The sequence below is a fragment of the Pinus tabuliformis genome, chromosome 2_1 (genome assembly GCF_031772625.1).
Source record: "Pinus tabuliformis cultivar Carrire ecotype Pingquan chromosome 2_1, CPIR1, whole genome shotgun sequence".
Classification (NCBI taxonomy): domain Eukaryota; kingdom Viridiplantae; phylum Streptophyta; class Pinopsida; order Pinales; family Pinaceae; genus Pinus; species Pinus tabuliformis.
In genome coordinates this window covers 160,141,878-160,163,222 of record NC_142299.1, presented here as the reverse complement: position 1 = coordinate 160,163,222, position 21,345 = coordinate 160,141,878, and the positions used below count along the sequence as shown (strand labels likewise).

Sequence of the window (21,345 nt, the reverse complement as noted above, 5' to 3'; positions counted from 1 at the left end):
TGATTGGTTAGAAATAAGTAGACAAATGAAATATAATGTGATTTACGTCAAAAAAATCTCTCATAAATTTGTTATGGATCACAAAAACCTCAATTCAATAATTATAAAAATGCTAAAAAAATTATAATGCTAACATTTGTATATAATGTTGTGCAGGATGCAGATATAGTATGGCTCCGAAATCCATTCCAAAGGTTCTCAAGGGAGGCAGATTTCCAAATTTCTTGTGATACATGCGACTATGGTCCTGCCGACCTCAGAAACTTCCCAAATACAGGCTTTGCATTTGTTCGTTCCAATCAGCAAACAATCAGGTTGTACAACTTATGGTATCACTTCACCCAGCGCTATCCTGGCAGACATGATCAAGATGCATTCAACGCCATGAAGTTCTCAAAAGAGTTTGCCAACATTGGCTTAAAGCTACTGCATCTTGATGCAGCGTACTTTAGTGGGTTCTGTGACACAAGAGCGACATTAGAGTACGTGTGCACTATGCATGCTAATTGTTGTAAAGGTTTAAAGGCCAAGACTCACGACCTGAGAGCAACTCTTGAAGAGTGGATGTTATATAGGTTAGATGTTGGAAGAAGAAGTGAAATGCACTGGAGGTCTCGAGATGAATGCATGCTGTCACTCAGGTAACATTCTTAGTGAAATCGGCATCACATGCAAATTTACAAAGCAATTCTGGAATTCGATGCTTGTGTTATACGTTTGAAGTATTTGATAATTGTTAAAATATTTGTAATCTAGGGGTGACATTTTGATGGTAGTAATTTTAAATGATGGCACATGATGGTTTGTAGTCATTAGTATTTTATTATTGATAAATCATAGATATATTTATATATATTTTTTATTTTATTAATAATTGATTATGATATGGTTATGAAATCAGTGATGAATATTGATATTTTGTTTTAATTCTTTTACTCAGGACAGAAGAAATATTATTGATAATGGTTTTATAACATTTGATTAATTTTGATGATGATTTAATTCATTTAATTATGTAATTGATATATAATATAGGGATATTTTTGATGATGATCTAATTTTTTTAATTATATAATTAATATATAATATTTGGTTATTTTTATAGTGATTAATTTTTTAACTAATATATAAGATTTTAGATTTTATTATTTTTTATGATGATTTAATTTGTTTAATTATATAATATATAATATTTGGTTATTTTATATAATAAATTATTTTTTTAACTATGTAATTGATATTATATATATTTGTGAAAGAGTGCTTCTTGAAGTATTTCATGTTACAATGTTATTGATTTATGATAATGATGATGATGCATATACATTGATATTTTGGAAAAATACAAGGAAATGTACATGCAAGATTGATGATCTAATGAGGATGACAATTATATCCTAAAGCTTAGGAAGCCTTTGGCAAGGGCGATATGTAAAGTAAACTTGAGTACAAAGGAAAAAGAAAAAGAGTTGTAACTTATTTTACTTTATTCTTCACACTTGTAAATTCACCTTATTTTACCTTACATAATTGATCTATAAAATTTAATTATATCTGATGATGATTTAATTCTTTTAACTATGATATTATATACAATTGTGAAATAACATACTTCTCAATGTACTTCATGTTACAATGTTAGTGATCTATGATAATGATGATGATGCATATGCATTAATATTATGGAAAAACTAATATTATTAATAATGGCTCTTAATATTTAGTTTTTTTAAAGGATGATTCTCTCATACATATTATACATAATAGCTTTATAACCTTGGGTTAACTTTGATGATGATTTAATTTATTTAACTATGTAATTGATATCTAACATTTGGATGTAGTTGATGATGATTTAATTCTTTTAACTATGTAATTGATATATAACATTTGGTTATTTTTTTATGATTAAATTATTTTAACTGTGTAAATTGATATATAAGATTTGGTTATATGATGATTTAATTCTTTTAACTATGTAATTGATATTATATGTGTGTGTGAGAAATAGAGTGTTTTTTTGACCTACTTTATATTACAATGTTATTTATTTATGATAATGATGATGATGCATATATATATATTGATATTTTGGAAGAACTAATATAAGGAAATGCACATGGAACATTGATTACTCAATGAGGATGACCACCATATCCTATAGCTTACTAAGTCTTTGGCAAGGGGGGAAATTGAGAAAATGGTACCTAAAGTAAACTTGACTACAAAGGCAAAAGAAAAAGAGGTGTAACTTATTTTACCTTATTCTTCATACTTGTAAATTCATCTTATTTTACCTCATGCAATTGATGTATAACGTTTGGTTATCTTTGATGATGATTTAATTCTTTCAACTATGTAATTGATTTTATATACAGTTGTGAAATAATATACTTTGATGTACTTCATGTTACAATGTTATTGATTGGGTTGAGAGGCACTTTACAACCCATTATCATCGTAAACATGTAAACGTAAAGTAAATGTAAACGTAAATGTAAATGTTAACATTTAACATTTTGCCCTATTTAGAATTCAATCTAATTATTATTATGTATAAACATAATATAAATTTAAAATATAAAGAGGTTTATGAATACTCAAAAAAGAGCTATGGTAAATAATAAAAATATAAATAAACCAGAGGTATGGTAAATAATTAAGACCCTTTTTTTATATTTAGTAGGATAAATAAATACAAATTTAAATAAATTAGAGGTATGGTAAATAAATAAAACCTATTTTTATAATCCTATTTGTTTACTTTTTCAGTGTAGATGTTGGTTTATAATCCTATTTGCTTACTTGCATTAGACGCATTGATTTGAGTGTAAATGTTGATTTCAAATCTTATTTGTTTACTTTTATTAGATGCATTGATTTTATTGTAAATGTTGTTTTCTAATATTATTTAATTTTTGCATTAGTTGCACTGATTTCAATTTAGATGTTGATTTCTGATTTGATGTAATTGGATGTATGATGGTACATTAATTTTAAAGTGATTTGATTAACATTGTGCATTGATTTCAGTGTAAAAAAAATTTATTGACAATGTACATTGATTTTTGTGTTATAGTAATTCAACCTAATAATATTGCAGAGAAAGATAGACAAGATATGATGTTTACTACAATATATTGAGCTAAATATTTAAATGTTTTACGATTTAACTTTTCATTTTCATATAATCGAAATGAAAATATGACAATCGATATGAAAAGATGACAAAAGTAACAAGGTGACAATAAGAATAATAGAAGAAAATAATTTGAGATTAACCACAATGAAGACTATTTGTAGTTGACTATATTCTTATTATTCACATTTTCTATCATTCAACACTATTACATTGTCCCTTGACATTCAAAATTTATATTTCATCATTAAAGTTATTATCATCACAACAAACTGAGGTAACTAAGCAAATTTAAAATTAAAATGACCAAATCAATCTAAGACATATTTAGCATATTTAAAATGATTATGTTAATATTAGATGAATTTACATATTATTGATAAAATTAATCATGTGTTCGTTAGGTTTTCTTTGGCCGCACATGACTGAAACCAACCTAGATCCATCTTAACTCCAAATCTATCAAGCGCCGAGAGGGATCAAATATGTCTAGATGCAAACCTCTCCTCAAGTTTTTCACTCAAAAAAGAGGTTTGCACCTCGAGAGATGTGATCCCTCTCAGCGCTTGATAGATCCGAAGTTAAGATGGATATTTTATGATAATGATGATGATGCATAACATTGATATTTTGGAAAAATTAATACAAGGAAATGCCTAGGGAAGGTTGATGCCTCAATGAGAATAACCGCCATATTCTAGAGTTATAGGAAGCCCCTTTGGAAAGGGGAAAAAGTTGAGAAAATGGCATCTAAAGTAAACTTGAGTAAAAAGGTGAGAGAAAAGTGTCCTAGCCCAATTCGCTTGCATAATAAATGAGAAGGCCAAGAGCCAAACATTGGGATGATGTTATATTGTCCATTCTAGTCTTAGTGGACAAAAGGTTGGGAGTGCATTGCCCATTGATGGGCTACTAAGGCTCATTTTTTCTTGGGTACTTGTATTATTTTTTGGGGCCCTTGGGATGCCATGATCAACTGTGACTATGTGCACCAAGAGAAATTGTGGCAGTAAGATCATTACAAATGGGTGCTATTACTTAGAGAAGTCATGATCACAAGGGGTGCAAGTGGTAGAAAGACCCTTCCACACCATACCTTGTGAATTTTTGGGAGTGTTGTAGAATAGGAACCTCCACTATACTAAGTTTAATCTTGTTATTCCTTTTGGAACTATGCACTACACGTAAATATTTTTATATGACTCTACAACTTCCACACCTCATTGAGCTTGATCCTTGCTCAAGGGAAAACACTTGTGAAGGTAATTGTATTGGTTGGATGTAAAATTGTCCCTTGGGTGTGATTCCTTTATGTTTATTGATAATTGAATCATAGGAAATTGTAGAGAACTATTGGCTCAAGAATTTGGCTTTAGTAAGCTAAGGGTATAGGTGCTTGTTATCATGTTTTAATTGTGCATTTTTGGTTATATTGATTAAAACATACAAAATGAAATTGATTTTGTACTAAATGAAAAACATAAAACTATATATATATATATATATATATATATATATATATATATATATATATATATATCATGTTTCATTTGTGCGTTGTTGGTTATATTGATTAAAACGTAGATATTCTTTATGGTTTCATGGCATGCCTAGTATCCTATGTGTTTATTACATGTTTAGGTTCTCAAAGGAAACTCATACAACAATGAATTAGATCAAACATGTAATAAAACTTCTCCCAACAACCATAACCTCACACACACACAATAACATCCTTCATTTCCATTATTGAAACCCTAATTATCTTTTCAAAAATCATTAGTGGAAATATAGAAACGCATTGTTGTATATCATTTATAAAAATATATAACAACTACATTAATTTCAAAGAGAAGAAAAATTACATATGTTAAAGTGTTCATATATCTATGTGTGTGTGTGTGTGTGTGTGTGTGTGTGTGTGTGTGTGTGTGTTGCATAATAAAAGTTGTAAAACCTGGTAACACTCTCATCCAAATCTAAAATTATGCAACTGTTATCACAATAAATCCTAATAACACTTAAACACCCTAAATCTTGACTCCCCCCTTTTGCACCACTACATGCAAATTCATTTTCTCAAAAGATGAACAAGAAAACATGTAAATGAAAATGTAATGAGACAATGTAAATTAAAGGATAGCTTGCTACCTTCCTTTCAACATGACCCTTGAACCTCTTAATCACATAACCTCCTACAAACTACCATTGCATCATTTTTTTCAAATTGAAAATTGTTTATATGTGTGTGTGTTTTGAATTTTTTCTAACAAAATATGCATTGTAGTTGGACACGAAGAGTCACTATAATTAAAAAAATAAAAAAAAACTTGATATCATAGAAGAGTTTGTAGAAACATTTCAAACAAATTAAAAAAAGTCAACCATGTCATTGCTTCTACCTATTGAACTACATCCAAATTTAATAATAAGAAATATAATAAAATATTCAACTACAATAATCTACAACACATTCAGTTGTTTGTGGGAATGTATTCCATCATTGGTGACAATGCCTCAAAACTCTCATTCTAACTTTTTCATCAAAAGGGTGACTTAATCATTCCTATGCCATGGTGGCAACATATTTCAAACCTCACTTATCTCATAATAAGTTGTAAACAAGGATATCATGAAATGGTTTCATTGTCTAATCATATGGGGTAGTGCAATCCTTGTCTCATATTCCCGACATCATAGCTCGTTTGGAAACATCTACATTGTGTTCCTAATGCTCTATGAAGGATGAGAATATCTAATAATTATTTATTCAAGGGTGCTTTATAATTGAGAAAATTGAGTATTTCATTATCAATTAAACCTTGAGATCATCAATTTCCTCCTACCAATTTGAAGTACCCCATACAAACAACGAAGGTTTCCAACTATAACACATTAACATGAACATGTGATCATCTCTCCTCTCATGTAGTATTTCACTAAGAAAAGGTAAACCAAAGATTTTTTCTAAAGAAAGTAGGTAAGGGAAGAAAATAATGTGTTGCACAGTGAAATTCCAAATGCATAGCACTAAAACTCATATTGATTTATTAATTCTTTCATACAATGAATTAATTATTTTAATGATGTAGAGTAGATGTGATTGGCTTGAGATCTAAATGGGGGGATATTGTGTTACATGCACCATTAATATGTTGCATCCCAATGGTCTAAAGCATCATCACATTTTTATTTTTCCTCAATGCAATGAGGTAAGGATAGGAGGAAAGTTAATTTTTCTATATCTTAGATCACCCTTTAACCATTGTATCATTTGTATTCCTTGATTCAAGTAGGATTGGCCACTAGGTGACTCTAAATTTATTATTTCCACATTACTACGGCACCACTTTCCTCTACATTTATGATATGTAATTGCTCCTCCCTAGCACTCGAGAGTTTACATTCTCATCTTACCTAAATATGAAACCTTGTCAACAATAACAAAATTGATACTATCACACATGGAACACAAGGATAGGTCTCAAATATAACTCTTGTTGAAGAGGGAATTTAATATATTATTTTGATGAGGGTGGATATTATTTCTTATATGTGGGGGAGCTATGAACCGTAATTACACATTATTATAGACTTATTTCATTGTGATGGATCATCAAATGTAACATATATTGTCTAAAGTTCCATACCCATTAAGAAAGGAAAAGTTTAGGAAATAATATGTGTAGTTTGTCGAATTATCCCAAATAGATTCATTAATTGAAAACGAATAATCATCCAAATTTATCTTGGTTCAAATACCTTCACTTATAAGAAACAAGATATTTTTCTACAAAACAAATCAAGTTATTATAAATAAATAAATAAATACTTTTGCAAAAAAAGGGTTTAAATATTTATATGTGATCTTTTGAGAATTATAAAGGTTAACCAAAGTTTCTACACTTAAAATTAAATGATGTGACCTTAAAATTTACTATGCCATCACAGTTGATGCTAGGTCATTTGTAAGTTGAGCCCCATTTGAATCACTAAACCACACGTTGTCAAACTTGAAATTTGGTGTTTATTTTCATTTAAAATTTGATGTTTTTAAGTTCTTGAATGATAACTTTTATCATCTCTAAGAAATTTTGGAAGAGAATTTAAAGTTGTTGGCAACTTCGTATTGGCATTGATGTCGGAAATGATCTACTAATGTAGTGATTGGCAAGACCCTAATATGCCTATATAATGGCTATATTATGGAGGATAGTCTCAGTATGAAGGATCTAATATTAAAGGTGTGATGATTGATGATGCAGGGAAACTATCAAAGAGGATTCATTTGAATAATTTTAGTGATATCATCATTTACGTTGGTTTGTCTTATCAAGTTTGCGTAATTACATAAAGTTGTATTGAACAAAAATTCCTAACTTATGCTACGTTTCCAACTATAGTTTGCACATATATTGCCAGAAATGGAAAATAAATGGTGCCTCAAAAACCATGTTTGTCACTAGTGGTCTTCTCCTATGGTTTTGATGTCGAATTGATTCCCATTAGATATACCACAGTAAATTCCCTTAGTATTTCGAGTGGTTAGCTAGATTTGGTCACCAATTGATTCGTATAAATCGTCAGATCTAACATCAAAGGGATGAAACATTGGAGTGATCACATGTGTGTTTTTGTTCTAAAGACTATGGTTCACTTTTTATAAAGGTTTTGGCTTTTTTTTGTTATGACATAGGTATTTCTATATGATTAATCGACCCAGGTTTTCTTTGTTGAGTGGTTGCTTAATAATCTATTTTCTTTGTGCGATGAGGATTTTTCTAAGAACTTGCATTGTCGACCTTAGGGTAGTATGACCAATTGCTAACTCGGTTATCGTATTATCTCCAATTTGGTGTGATGTGATGTGTAGAAGTAAAAGTTCAAAGCATGGAATCATTATGATGTGTTGATGATGGGCTAATTTTATCGATTGATCTATTGACTGTGTTTTGGCATGAAGGATAGTTCGATTTTGGTATGTGATGAAAATGGTTGGTTATTGGTGTCCAAAATTGTGTATGTAAGGTGTAATCACAAGTTCTGACCTAGGGAAATCTATGATTAAAAATCTGAGGTAGTGACCTAATGTGCATAATCTATGGGTGTGTACCGTTGTTCCCATCTCACATGTTGGAGTGTATGACTATTTTAATAATTAATTTAGTGCAAGATTAAAGCAAGGTCATGATTCGATGCATAGTTCTGATATAATTGTATGTCCTGAATACAACAGTGTGTTCTAGTATGATGCATCATTAATGATCACTTAGTAATGATATAATTTCCTTGTTCTTGTTACATTTTTGGTAGCTCAGAAAATATTTCCGAGAGGAGGACAACCCACTATTAAAAATAGCAACAAGAAATTCCAATTTAATTTGTCCTTGAATTAAATTGTGAATTAAATTGAAATTCGAGTTGGAAGTCTATCTAGAGTCATGTAGAGTGATCCCTAAATTTTAGGGGCCCATGTTGAGTTCTTTTGAGTTGTAATTAGATAACTCAGTCTAACTGTGTTATATGTAGTTAAACTAGTTCAAATTGTTGGAGAAACTAGTAGGAGGTCTAGTAGTGGAGTAGTGCATTAGTGCATCACCAGTACCACACTAGTTAATGGAAGAGTCACTCATAACTAACTCATTCATGTCAGTTCAAAGGAAGACCTAGTTGATATTAGAGTTCAGGCACAATGTACTATCAGTTGTATAATTTTCTGAATTTTATAGATGGTGCATGCAATCAGTTGAGGACCTATGTTTGGATTGCAAAGTTATGGAGAGTGGATTTCCCAATTAAATAAAGGCTAATATCTCAGAAATTATGCAAGGAAGTAGGGGCTTGGAAAGAAGCAAAATGGCTAAGTTTTGGCTTGAGCTGGCTTGTGAGGCAGAGAGATACATTGTACTAGTGCAGGCATTGTTCGAGTTGAACAAGCATTGTATTTTCTTCTCAGATCTTCTAGTTAATGTAATATAGATAGTTGGGGTTTTTAGCAGTTTCTTTCCCTGGAGAAATATTGTGTTATGTGCGATTGATATTCTTCCTTTTCTACTTATTTTTTTCATCGATCAATTTTGGTTTCCTCTAAAGAGTAGAGTAGATTCTTGTCTTGTGTTTTAAATTGAGCTTGTGTGGGTTGATGTTGCCTAGTAGGGCCTATAGTAGTAAATTGTGTGGGACCACCCCATAGTAGGAAGGGTGGCCTAGCATATCACATAGATTGTTGAATCTACTAGTGAACATCTACATGGTATTGAAGCTAAAGATAGTATAGAAGAGGAGAATTCAATTTTATTGTGTAAGTGAAATAGAATTTGCAGTTCATACTTCAAAATAAGAATTATGGATTTCTATGGTTTGAGACTTGAGTATGCCTTGGAGGGTAGCTCAAATTACATAGCTTGGAAGGTGTTAGCGCTTGAGATTTCACCCCGGGCTGAGGAAGGTAAACCTTCAAGGCAACATCAAACCATTTCACCTCGTAGCTAGCCCTACGAGGTATGAGAAGGCTCTCTCGGGTCAGATTCGGTAGATCTTTCAATATGATAAGCTGACCAATTAGGAATAAAGATTTTAGGCTAGTAAATTGATAAGGGAGGTTGATTTAAATATTTTTGGGGTTTTTGGTGGCAATTGGAGGGAGTGCAATTCAGGGTGCGGGGATTGGGCTCAGTTTTTGCAGGGTGATCTTTGGGGCAAGGTAGGAGTGAGTGCTGATGCCTTAATCTGAGATGGATGATCAGGAATGATAGAAGAGGAGCTAAAGAGGGCAAACAACATCTTTGAATCCTCTTTAGACAGTGGAAAACATAGATATTGAACAAAATTAAAAGCTGAGCATGGCATGCATGAATTCAAACTTTATCACTTCATCTATTCAATTAGCAGCAAAGAAAGAGATGGAACACATAAACACACTTACAATAACATGTAGAGAACACACCATCAACACAACAATCCACAAGAATCCACAATGATGTCTGCAAAACCCTGGCCTTCCTTTTCCTCAAATTGCAAAGATACAAGTAAAATATACAATAGAGCTTCTCCCTCAAAAGTCCAACCATCAAAATGAGGATGAGAAGGCATCATATAGCTGATCTAACTCCTTTCCCCACCTCTAGGGGTCGAGCTCAGCTTCCTAGGAGCAGTTTGAACTAATTCTAAACTAAGAACTAGATAATAGGCAGTCAAAACAACTTGCCTCTAAAACTTAGGAAACTAATCCATGCATTAAATTTTCACTATTTACATCAAAGAAGCTTCTAGAAGGGTTAAGAGAGATTAAATCTATCAATGTGCCATGAAAATTATCCATACATCCATCATTTACAAGTACAAATGATCAACCAAGGTAAAAAAACAGAGTTTGCAGGCCTGAAAAGTCAAACTGGCAATTTTAGCTCGAGTGGTCGCGCCCCCTGCTCGAGTGGTCGCGCCCCTTTGCAGCACTTTTTGAGTGGGTTCCAGTTGTCCAAATCAAGTGAAATATGGCTCATTGGAAAGCTCTGTGTGTCTACTGTCCATCCCAAGTGGAATTTCTGGATTTGGAGTTGATTTGACCCCTCAAAAGTCAAGTCTCCCAAGGTCACTTTCTGCAACTCAAAAAGTGGGCAGAAAGTCAAAATTTTGATGTATTTTGAGCTTTTGGAGGCCCAAATCTCAAAATCAAGTTGACCCCAAGTATAGGTAATTCTAGTTTTTGAATGCCCTTTCCAAAAATGTCAACTTTTTTTGATTCTGAGCAGTCCTCCCGAGTGGTCGCGCGCGGGGTGAGACCACTCCAATGGCCAAAACCTGTAAATTGCACAAAAAATTCACAAATGACAAAATTTTCTCCAAATTTCTTGAAATTTGAGCTGGGAGTCCCCAATCAAGTACCATGCTCAGTCAAAGAGGCTTTGGCCAAAGTTTGGAGTGGATCGGGCGTTTTCCTTCGTTTTTGTGCTTTGGCCAACCGTCCTTGGAGCACCTTCGTTCTCGCCGGTATTTTTGACATTTCTCTCAACCATGACACCTGTGTAAAAAGTGAAAGAGGTTTTTCTTCCTTGGCATGTTGTGGACAAAAACCTCTCTCATTTTTGCAAAATTCATCTTTGATTGCTCAGAAACATCATTTGAGTGCAACTTGTCTCGATGTGTGAAACAAGGGATTTTGTCGAAATGGAGCGAAATGAAGGGGATAGGGGGCTTCTAAATTCTTGGGGAAATTTGTGGGAGTGGGTAGGGATGTTAGGAAGCAGGGGAAAGTGGAATCTCAGTGATTGAGTGAGGGGAAAGGGTCCAAAAGGGCAAAACACAAGCCAAACCTAGAAAATCGCCAGGTTGTAGCTAGAAACTAGGGTTTGCGCAAAAATGAGGAATTTGGCGGATCTAAGGGATGGGAAGTGTTTGATAAGGTACTTTAAGGATAGGGGAAGGTGTATGAACATCAGGAAACAAGTTTTGCCGGTGATTTGACCATCCAAGAAAAATTAGCTTTCAAAACCCTAGGAGAGGGAAATGAGCTTGCCTAGGCACAACTGAAGCATGAACAAGATGTAAAATGACCCATTAGATACTGACATGATGATGACAACCCTCTGAATGATGATACACTCAGCTGAATGATGACATGGACTGACATTTGGGCAAACCCTAGACCTAATGCCTAGTGACCAAATTTTGCTTGAAAACTCTTTGAAATGACAAAATTTGACCTTGACACTTCAAAATCACTTTGTAAGAGCATATTTGATCACTGGAGGAAGGCTGGAAAGACTGACACTAACATTGGCTCCAATGGGGATGGTAGCTCCTTGGAGGTGCCAAGAACTACAGACCTCTGGGAGAGCAGACCAGTGCTTTATTCATTGGGCAATGGAGTCAAAAACTCAAGCTGAAATGCATGACTGAAAACCGACTCAAACTGACTTAACAACAAGACTGAAAATGGACTAACAAAGGACTTATGACTCAACTGAAAACTGACTCAATACTTAAACACAATCGACCAACTGAAAGATGCTCAAAAGGGAGCTTATTCATCACAACCTACTCTAACAGTTTCATTCATCACCTGATCAAGTGAAATGAAACAACCAATGTAACCAAGCAAGTATCCGATCTGCTGTTCGAATTCTCCACAAGTTCTCACTTATGACCAACAAGAGAGAACTACTGAAAGGCAACTCCCATGACAACTTAGAAACAGATCCATTGAATGATATAAATTCTCTATCCGCCTCCAAAAACACTGCATAAGGATCATGAAATTCAAGCACACTGGAACTTAACTCATCTAATAGATTACTTCTCGTTTCCTCATATGAATGCAAATTGTGATCTGAGCCTTGTGACGAGACCTCTGCTGAAAATGACAAAGAAACTGACTGCTGGATCAAATTCATATCAGCACATGTTTCAAGCTCACACGTGGTCAATGGAGAAAGACTTTGACTGCAAACCTCATCCAAAACATCAGCTATTGGATCATGAAAAACTTGAAAAGACTGCTGTAATGTATCCATTGAAAATGTATGACATCCTTCTAGTTGTTCATCTTTTTCTTGAGAGATTTTACAAAGATTCTGCCTTATAAACTGAAATGCTTCGAAACAAAAGGGTATAGAATCTTCCTGCATCATCAAATCATGTATTTCGGCTGCCATACCTTCATCTGTAATCTGCCCTTCAAGTTCATTTGATGGCTGCAAATCTGATGTTACAGGCTGCTCAAGAATTTTGTCATCTGTCTCATCCTCAACATTAAATGATTTACTATGCAATCTACCCTTCAAAAACTGAAATGATTCGAAACAAAAAGGTAGGGAACCTTCTTGTATCATTTGATCAAATATGTCAACTTCCATGCCTTCATCTGCAATTTGACAACCAATGGCATTTGGGGACTGCAAATCTGAATATGAGAAGTCTTGAACAAGGTTTTTATTGCCTTCAAGTTGGTCTAGATCAAGACTTGATGACAACTGATTTCTAATTTCATGGAAGTTGTCTCTAATGAACTGACATGAATCAAAACAAAAAGGCAAAGATCCGCCACTTACTTCAAACTGTGCTGCACTTTCCTCGTCAATGTCATAGTTGATATGTGATGGCTGAACATTGTATTCAAGCTGCTGAAAATGAACTTTTTCCTCCCACAAACTAGCTTCTGATTTGATTGCAAGATTAGCTTCTGTTTGGAGAACATAATCATCATCATACTGATCATAATGAGGCAAATCATCATCAAACATATACATCATATCAACAGCTCTCTCTTCTCCTAGATGATCTACAAAACAATCACTATGAGTGCGATGACAACTAGGATGAGAAACAAAATGTTTTGGATCAGCAACTTGTTCTTCTTCAATCAGCGAGCCATGAACATCATAATCATTTCTTGAGGTGACCTTCTCCATCATCTTTTCCACTGCACTTACCAAAATATCAAGCTTCACCTCTAGAGATGTTGATTTTTCCGGATCTATGTTTTTCATCTCTTCTTCCTTCAACCTTGCCCTTCGGATCAGCAGATGCGCCTCTACATTTACTGCACTGTTTTGCATCTCGTGAAGTGTTGCAATATCCCTTTCTCTCAGCTGAAACTCCATCTCCGGATCAAAGGCACCCGGATAGTGCAAGAGAGCAGATCTAGGAGAAGGTCTTATATCAACTGGCATCGAATAATAAACTTGATTAAATCTGGCCGAAAACTGTTGTACTGTTTCACCTGGCAATCTTTTCAGCTGGTTATACTCTTCTACAATCAAGAAAAGGTTCTGCCCGATCATCCACCTATCGAGAAAAACTTTGACGAACTGCTGGAAATCTGAGATGCTTGCATCAGGCAGGGCTTTGAACCAACTCTTCACTTTGGCTTGCAAAGAAAGAGCAAAAAGCCTTATACTAACATCTTCTTCATCAACTTCAAAAAGGTTAAGAAATAACTCAAAATTCTGCACATGTTGCTCAGCGTTGACATTCTTACATTCACCATCAAACATCGGCAAGTAGAGATCATAGTTTTTGGGGAAAGGATGAAGAAAAGAAGGTAAAACAATAGGTTTATACCGATCTGGAATTTTACAAGGTGTAGGGGTATGTACAGCAGGTATAGAATCAGTCTTGGTTGCTTGGGATTCATCAATTAGAAGATGGCCATCACAAAATTCAGAAAAAGGATCTTGATCAAGCTCAAAGGTATGCAAATCTTTGGTATTCACAGTCTTCAAAGGGAAAGAATCAACTGCAGGCCGAGGATCTCTTCTCGAATACAATATGCTTTGCAAAACAGTCTTGACATTCTTGGGAAAAGAGAAGAAATAATTTATGACAAAGAACAAAATATCTTGGATGAAATTCCAACTTGAGTACATGATCTGTCCATATTCTCCTTTCATGTTTTTGCTGGTCGGGATCATCCTCCAGTGGAGTCTTTGGATCTGATCTTGAAACTGATTTAGAGTCGCCAAGTGAATGATTTCAGCCTGTCAAGTGTCTGATCATTGTTCACCATCAACATCAGATCTGAATTTGATACATGTACTGGGGTAAAATGCAATCGAAGTGGTCGTATTCACAAGCTCACAGAGATTGACTGAAGCACCGTTTATCTACTAACGCTGATGTAAAACAAGAGCATTTTCGAAGGCTTCTGGCGTAACTTCAGGCTCCGTCTAAGACTTATGAAACAAACACATCAACCCACAAACAAGTTTGTTCTCCCCAGTATGGTCGCCACTATGTTAGCGCTTGAGATTTCACCCTAGGCTGAGGAAGGTAAACCTTCAAGGCAACATCAAACCATTTCACCTCGTAGCTAGCCCTACGAGGTATGAGAAGGCTCTCTCGGGTCAGATTCGGTAGATCTTTCAATATGATAAGCTGACCAATTAGGAATAAAGATTTTAGGCTAGTAAATTGATAAGGGAGGTTGATTTAAAGATTTTTGGGGTTTTTGGTGGCAATTGGAGGGAGTACAATTCAGGGTGCGGGGATTGGGCTCAGTTTTTGCAGGGGGGTCTTTGGGGCAAGGTAGGAGTGAGTGCTGATGCCTTAATCTGAGATGGATGATCAGTAATGATAGAAGAGGAGCTAAAGAGGGCAAACAACATCTTTGAATCCTCTTTAGACAGTGGAAAACATAGATATTGAACAAAATTAAAAGTTGAGCATGGCATGCATGAATTCAAACTTTATCACTTCATCTGTTCAATTAGCAGCAAAGAAAGAGATGGAACACATAAACACACTTACAATAACATGTAGAGAACACACCATCAACACAACAATCCACAAGAATCCACAATGATGTCTGCAAAACCCTGGCCTTCCTTTTCCTCAAATTGCAGAGATACAAGTAAAATATACAATAGAGCTTCTCCCTCAAAAGTCCAACCATCAAAATGAGGATGAGAAGGCATCATATAGCTGATCTAACTCCTTTCCCCACCTCTAGGGGTCGAGCTCAGCTTCCTAGGAGCAGTTTGAACTAATTCTAAACTAAGAACTAGATAATAGGCAGTCAAAACAACTTGCCTCTAAAACTTAGGAAACTAATCCATGCATTAAATTTTCACTATTTACATCAAAGAAGCTTCTAGAAGGGTTAAGAGAGATTAAATCTATCAATGTGCCATGAAAATTATCCATACATCCATTATTTACAAGTACAAATGATCAACCAAGGTAAAAAACAGAGTTTGCAGGCCTGAAAAGTCAAAACTGGCAATTTTAGCTCGAGTGGTCGCGCCCCTTTGCAGCACTTTTTGCGTGGGTTCCAGTTGTCCAAATCAAGTGCAAGATGGCTCATTGGAAAGCTCTGTGTGTCTACTTTCCATCCCAAGTAGAAGTTCTGGATTTGGAGTTGATTTGACCCCTCAAAAGTCAATTCTCCCAAGCTCACTTTCTGCAACTCAAAAAGTGGGCAGAAAGTCAAAATTTTGATGTATTTTGAGCTTTTGGAGGCCCAAATCTCAAAATCAAGTTGACCCCAAGTATAGGTAATTCTAGTTTTTGCATGCCCTTTCCAAAAATGTCAACTTTTTGTGATTCTGAGCAGTCCTCCCGAGTGGTCACGCGCGGGGTGAGACCACTCCAATGGCCAAAACCTGTAAATTGCACAAAAAATTCACAAATGACAAAATTTTCTCCAAATTTCTTGAAATTTGGGCTAGGAGTCCCCAATCAAGTACCATGCTCAGTCAAAGAGGCTTTGGCCAAAGTTTGGAGTGGATCGGGCGTTTTCCTTCGTTTTTGTGCTTTGGCCAACCGTCCTTGGAGCACCTTCGTTCTCGCCGGTATTTTTGACATTTCTCTCAAACCATGACACCTGTGTAAAACGTGAAAGAGGTTTTTCTTCCTTGGCATGTTGTGGACAAAAACCTCTCTCAGTTTTGTAAAATTCATCTTTGATTTCTCAGAAACATCATTTGAGTGCAACTTGTCCCGATGTGTGAAACAAGGGATTTTGTCGAAATGGAGCGAAATGAAGGGGATAGGGGGCTTCTAAATTCTTGGGGAAATTTGTGGGAGTGGGGAGGGATTTTAGGAAGCAAGGGAAAGTGGAATCTCAGTGATTGAGTGAGGGGAAGGGGTCCAAAAGTGCAAAACACAGGCCAAACCTAGAAAATCGCCAGGTTGTAGCTAGAAACTAGGGTTTGCGCAAAAATGAGGAATTTGGTGGATCTAAGGGATGGGAAGTGTTTGATAAGGTACTTTAAGGATAGGGGAAGGTGTATGAATATCAGGAAACAAGTTTTGCCGGTGATTTTACCATCCAAGAAAAATTAGCTTTCAAAACCCTAGGAGAGGGAAATGAGCTTGCCTAGGCACAACTGAAGCATGAACAAGATGTAAAATGACCCATTAGATACTGACATGATGATGACAACCCTCTGAATGATGATACACTCAGCTGAATGATGACATGGACTGACATTTGGGCAAACCCTAGACCTAATGCCTAGTGACCAAATTTTGCTTGAAAACTCTTTGAAATGACAAAATTTGACCTTGACACTTCAAAATCACTTTGTAAGAGCATATTTGATCACTGGAGGAAGGCTGGAAAGACTGACACTAACAGAAGGATAGGGCGAAGACAGTGTTGGAAGACAATGGACTCAAGGAATTTATAGATCATGACAATCTTAAGCCACCAACATTAGATACTAAAAATCTGGTTGAATCGAGAAAGTGTGTGGCAAAATCAAGAAGGATTATCTTGGAAGGAGTTTGAGATCACATTGTCTCGAGTCTCCACGGTAAGGAAACTCCATTTGCAATGTGGAATAAATTGATGAACCTATTTCAAAATAGCAATGACCACAGGAAGTTGGAAATGAAGGACAAACTCAGAAAGATCAAGATGGAGAAGGGTGACACAATTCTGAAGTACTAGACCAAGTTCACTCATTTTCATGATGAGCTTGCAAGTGCCAGGATTATTGTTTCCTGGTCTAGGAGGATCTTTTTAGTCAAGCATGAGCGGAGTCTTTAGTGGTTCAAAGTCGAAGTGGTCTTTAAATGATCATAATCAATGAGGTCTTGAGCATTATCAACTTCTCCAATATTCATCATCAACATTCAGTTTCTAGTATCTTCAGCTTCGATAGTGATGTTTATGGTTCACGTTATCTGGTGTTGATTTTTAGTTTCACCGGTAATGTCAATGGGTGATATGGTTCATCATGTTCGAAGGATATGGTTTTGTACTTGGTTGTCGACATGTGTTTGTCATCAGTTCCGCCGGGGTTTAGTTGTTGACATGTGTTTGTCTTCATGTGATGTTGACAAATGTCACCTTTTGATGAAGAGGTGTACATGGGTATTTATATCAAAATCAAAGTGATGCATTAACCTAAGTACTAGTCCTAAAAATAAATCTAAGTCCTAAAGCCTAATACATCTAAACCCATTAACCTAAAAAAAAAAAAAAACATGCATTACAAATTGCATTAAACCTAAAGTCAAAAACTTTCAGCCATGGTGTAAATACATTGCATTGTAAAAACTTTATAACAAAAACACACAGTCCCTAACCGTAGGTATTAACCGCAGCGGGACCATGGCAATGAGCACATGTGAGTAGGTAGCAATTAACGGTGAAACTCAAATATATGTAAAGCAGAAAGGTAAAGTCATCGCTTCATGGTCTAAGTTTTTAAAAGCTCTTAGGAAACAATTCTACCCTTTAGGGTACATGCAACAAGTTTTTATTGATTGGCAACACTTGAGGTAAGGTAAAGGGCAGAGTGTGCAAGAGTTTACTCAGGAGTTCAAAAAGAAAGCATTGGCACTTGGTATTTCATTAGATACAACTTTATTAAAGTACATCGACATTTTACATTCATATTTGCAGCATACATTATTGATGTTTAATTTTGATGATGTTGATGAAGTGTGTGTTCAAGCCATACATATTGAATCAGGTGGCAGACCATTCAAGTTTTCACCACAATCATCCAAAGAGTTGGAAATCAAGGATTCCAATGACAGAAAGAGGAAGAACAATCTGATGGGAAAGACATCAGCGACAACTCAAAAGGAAAGACCTACTTGTTCTCATTGCCAGAGAGTCGGTCATGATGAATCTAGGTGTTGGAAACTTCATTCTGAACTTAAGCCAAATAATTTCCTTAAGGAGAAGGATGAAAAGAAATAAAATGCAGCAATCCAACAAGATATAGGCTCCAATTCAGGTGAAGAAGGGAGGATTACTGCCATAGTTTTGACAGGTAAAACTTTTAACATTGTTCCAAGTTCTAATACTACTGCATCTTCATCAAACATAAATCCTTAAAATTAGGATAAAAGAGTTGAACTATTTCACATAAGGATAACTTCTAAGCACACAAAGATAGATATAATGTTTGACAGTGGATCACAGGAAAATTTAATATCTAAACATTTAGTTAAGAACTTGGGTTTGGAGACATGGAATCATGCAAGACCTTACCCATTAGGTTGGTTGAATAAATCAACTCAGATAAAAGTCACAAAGCAATGTCGATTAAAATTTTCCATTACAGCTAATTACATTGATGAAGTGGAATTATATGTGATTCTAGTAGACATATGTGGAGTTGTCTTAGGAAGTCCTTATCTTTATGATCATGATGCAATGTTTTATAAGAGAGAAAATAAATATCACCTTAAGAAAGATGGGGTTGAATTTATTATTAGGGCACATAAAAGTAGAACTCACTTGAATTTAGTTGTCTCTAATCAAATGAATCAACTAATAAGATCAAATAAGAGATTTGTACTCATGTGTGTAAAATAATAACATAGGAATCAACATGATGTTTGTTTAGGTTGTGAGTCTCAGTTTAAAGATAGTTTGGTCAAAAAGGTAGAAACTTTTTTAGTTCTATTTAAAGAACCCAAACATCTTACTCATAAGTAGGGAATACAACATGAGTTACAGTTGATGCCCAAAGTTCCTCTTCCTAATGTCAAAATGTATCATTTCAATCCAAGTTTGGGAGTTATAAGTTACAGGGAGGCAAGTTAGTATTAGGGAAAGTCAGTGTTACATTTCTCTTGTATTGTATCACCATTTCATGTCTCAAACAGTTTTGAAGCCTCTTTTCAAGTGGAGAGGAAACCTATTTGTTTTCATATCAAAGCCTTTTCTAAAGCAGTGTCAAAGCATCCAGTACATAAAAGGGAAACTTATGCATTAAGGGAAAGTGTTAATCAATGGAGACATCATTTAATGAGTGAGGAAACAATGATTCAAACAAATCAATAGCCACTTCAATACTTTCAAAATCAAACTAAGTTGCAGTAGTTTTCACACTACAGTTTGATGGGTTTATTGCAGCAATTTCACTTACTAATCAGGAATCCATAAAGCATATCAAGTCAAGTAGCTGGTATGCGGTCAAGAATGTCTTTGAATTTTTCTGTTATTCCACAAAATAGATTGTTAGTACATGTCAATAGTATTGAACAATATCCTATAGAGACTGTTTTCAAAGATGTTTATGAATCACTAATTCATGGTACTTCATGGAAAGAAGTCAATTGCCATGTTCATAATAGGTTGTTTAATCATCTTCGCAAGTTGTGCATACTGTAGATGGATGGAACAATTCATAGATTCAAAATGTGCCATGATTAGAATCATCAAGGTCATCACTTTCAGGTGGGTGATCGAATGTATTGGTACATCATTAGGGCAAGGTGGAGAGTGAGTGAGATCTACCCTCACCTGCTATCTATCTAGTCAAACTTTTGTGGTCCAAAAACTTTAAGGTGAAAAGGATTGATCCAGGAGGATCTTATCAGTCCAGCATGAGCGGAGTCTTTAGTGCTTCAAATTCAAAGTGGTCTTTAAATGATCATAATCAATGAGGTCTTGAGCTTTATCAACTTAGCCAATATTCGTCATCAGCATTCAGTTTCCAGTATCTTCAACTTCGACAATGATGTTTATGGTTTAGGTTTCCTAGTGTTGATTTTCAATTCCGCCAGTAATGTCAATGGGTGATATGGTTCATGATGTTCGAAGGATATGGTTTTGTACCTGGTTGTCGACATGTGTTTTTCGTTAATTCCACCGGGGTTTGGTTCTCGGCATGTGTTTGTCGTCATGTGATGTTGACAAATGTCTCTTTGTGATGAAGAGGTGTACATGGGTTTTTGTATCAAAATCAAAGTGATGCATTAACCTAAGTACTAGTCCTAAAAATAAACCTAAGTCCTAAACCTAGTACATCTAAACCCATTAACCTATATAAAAAAAACATGCATTACAAAATGAATTAAACCTAAAGTCTAAAACTTTCGTCCATGGTGTAAATACATTGCATTGTAAAAACTTTATAACAAAAACCCAAAGTCCCTAACCGCAGGTATTAACCGCAACGAGGCCACGACAATTAGCAAATGTCAGCAAGTAGTAGTTAATGGTTACAGTGGCGACCACAGTGGATCAGTGGTAACCATAGTGGAGGTATTACATCTGAACATGAGGTTCACCACACTGTCAGCTAACCATGGCATTGAAATAGAAGTCAGGCAGAGGTAACATTACTGTAGCGGGTTTGTTGCATGTGAACACATCAACCACAACTGAAACTGCTAGGGAGCAGCCGCCGGGTGGCAGCCTGCAATCAGACCGCAGTTGTTCACATGGAATCAGTCACTTTTTCTGCGCAGTTAGCGTGACTGGCAAAAGGTTTTTATAACCTAAAGTTTATTTTTTT

General features: G+C 35.1%; 1 protein-coding gene across 1 annotated transcript in view; it reads left to right on the top strand.

Annotated features, from left to right (window-relative positions):
• LOC149199220 (uncharacterized protein At4g15970-like) overlaps positions 1–21,345 on the top strand; it is a 173,505-nt gene that overhangs the window by 79,049 nt on the left and 73,111 nt on the right. Inside the window, exon 3 of the mRNA XM_089400490.1 lies at positions 157–641. Coding sequence (XP_089256616.1) covers positions 157–641 — 485 coding nt within the window. The remainder of the gene's footprint in view (positions 1–156; positions 642–21,345) is intronic.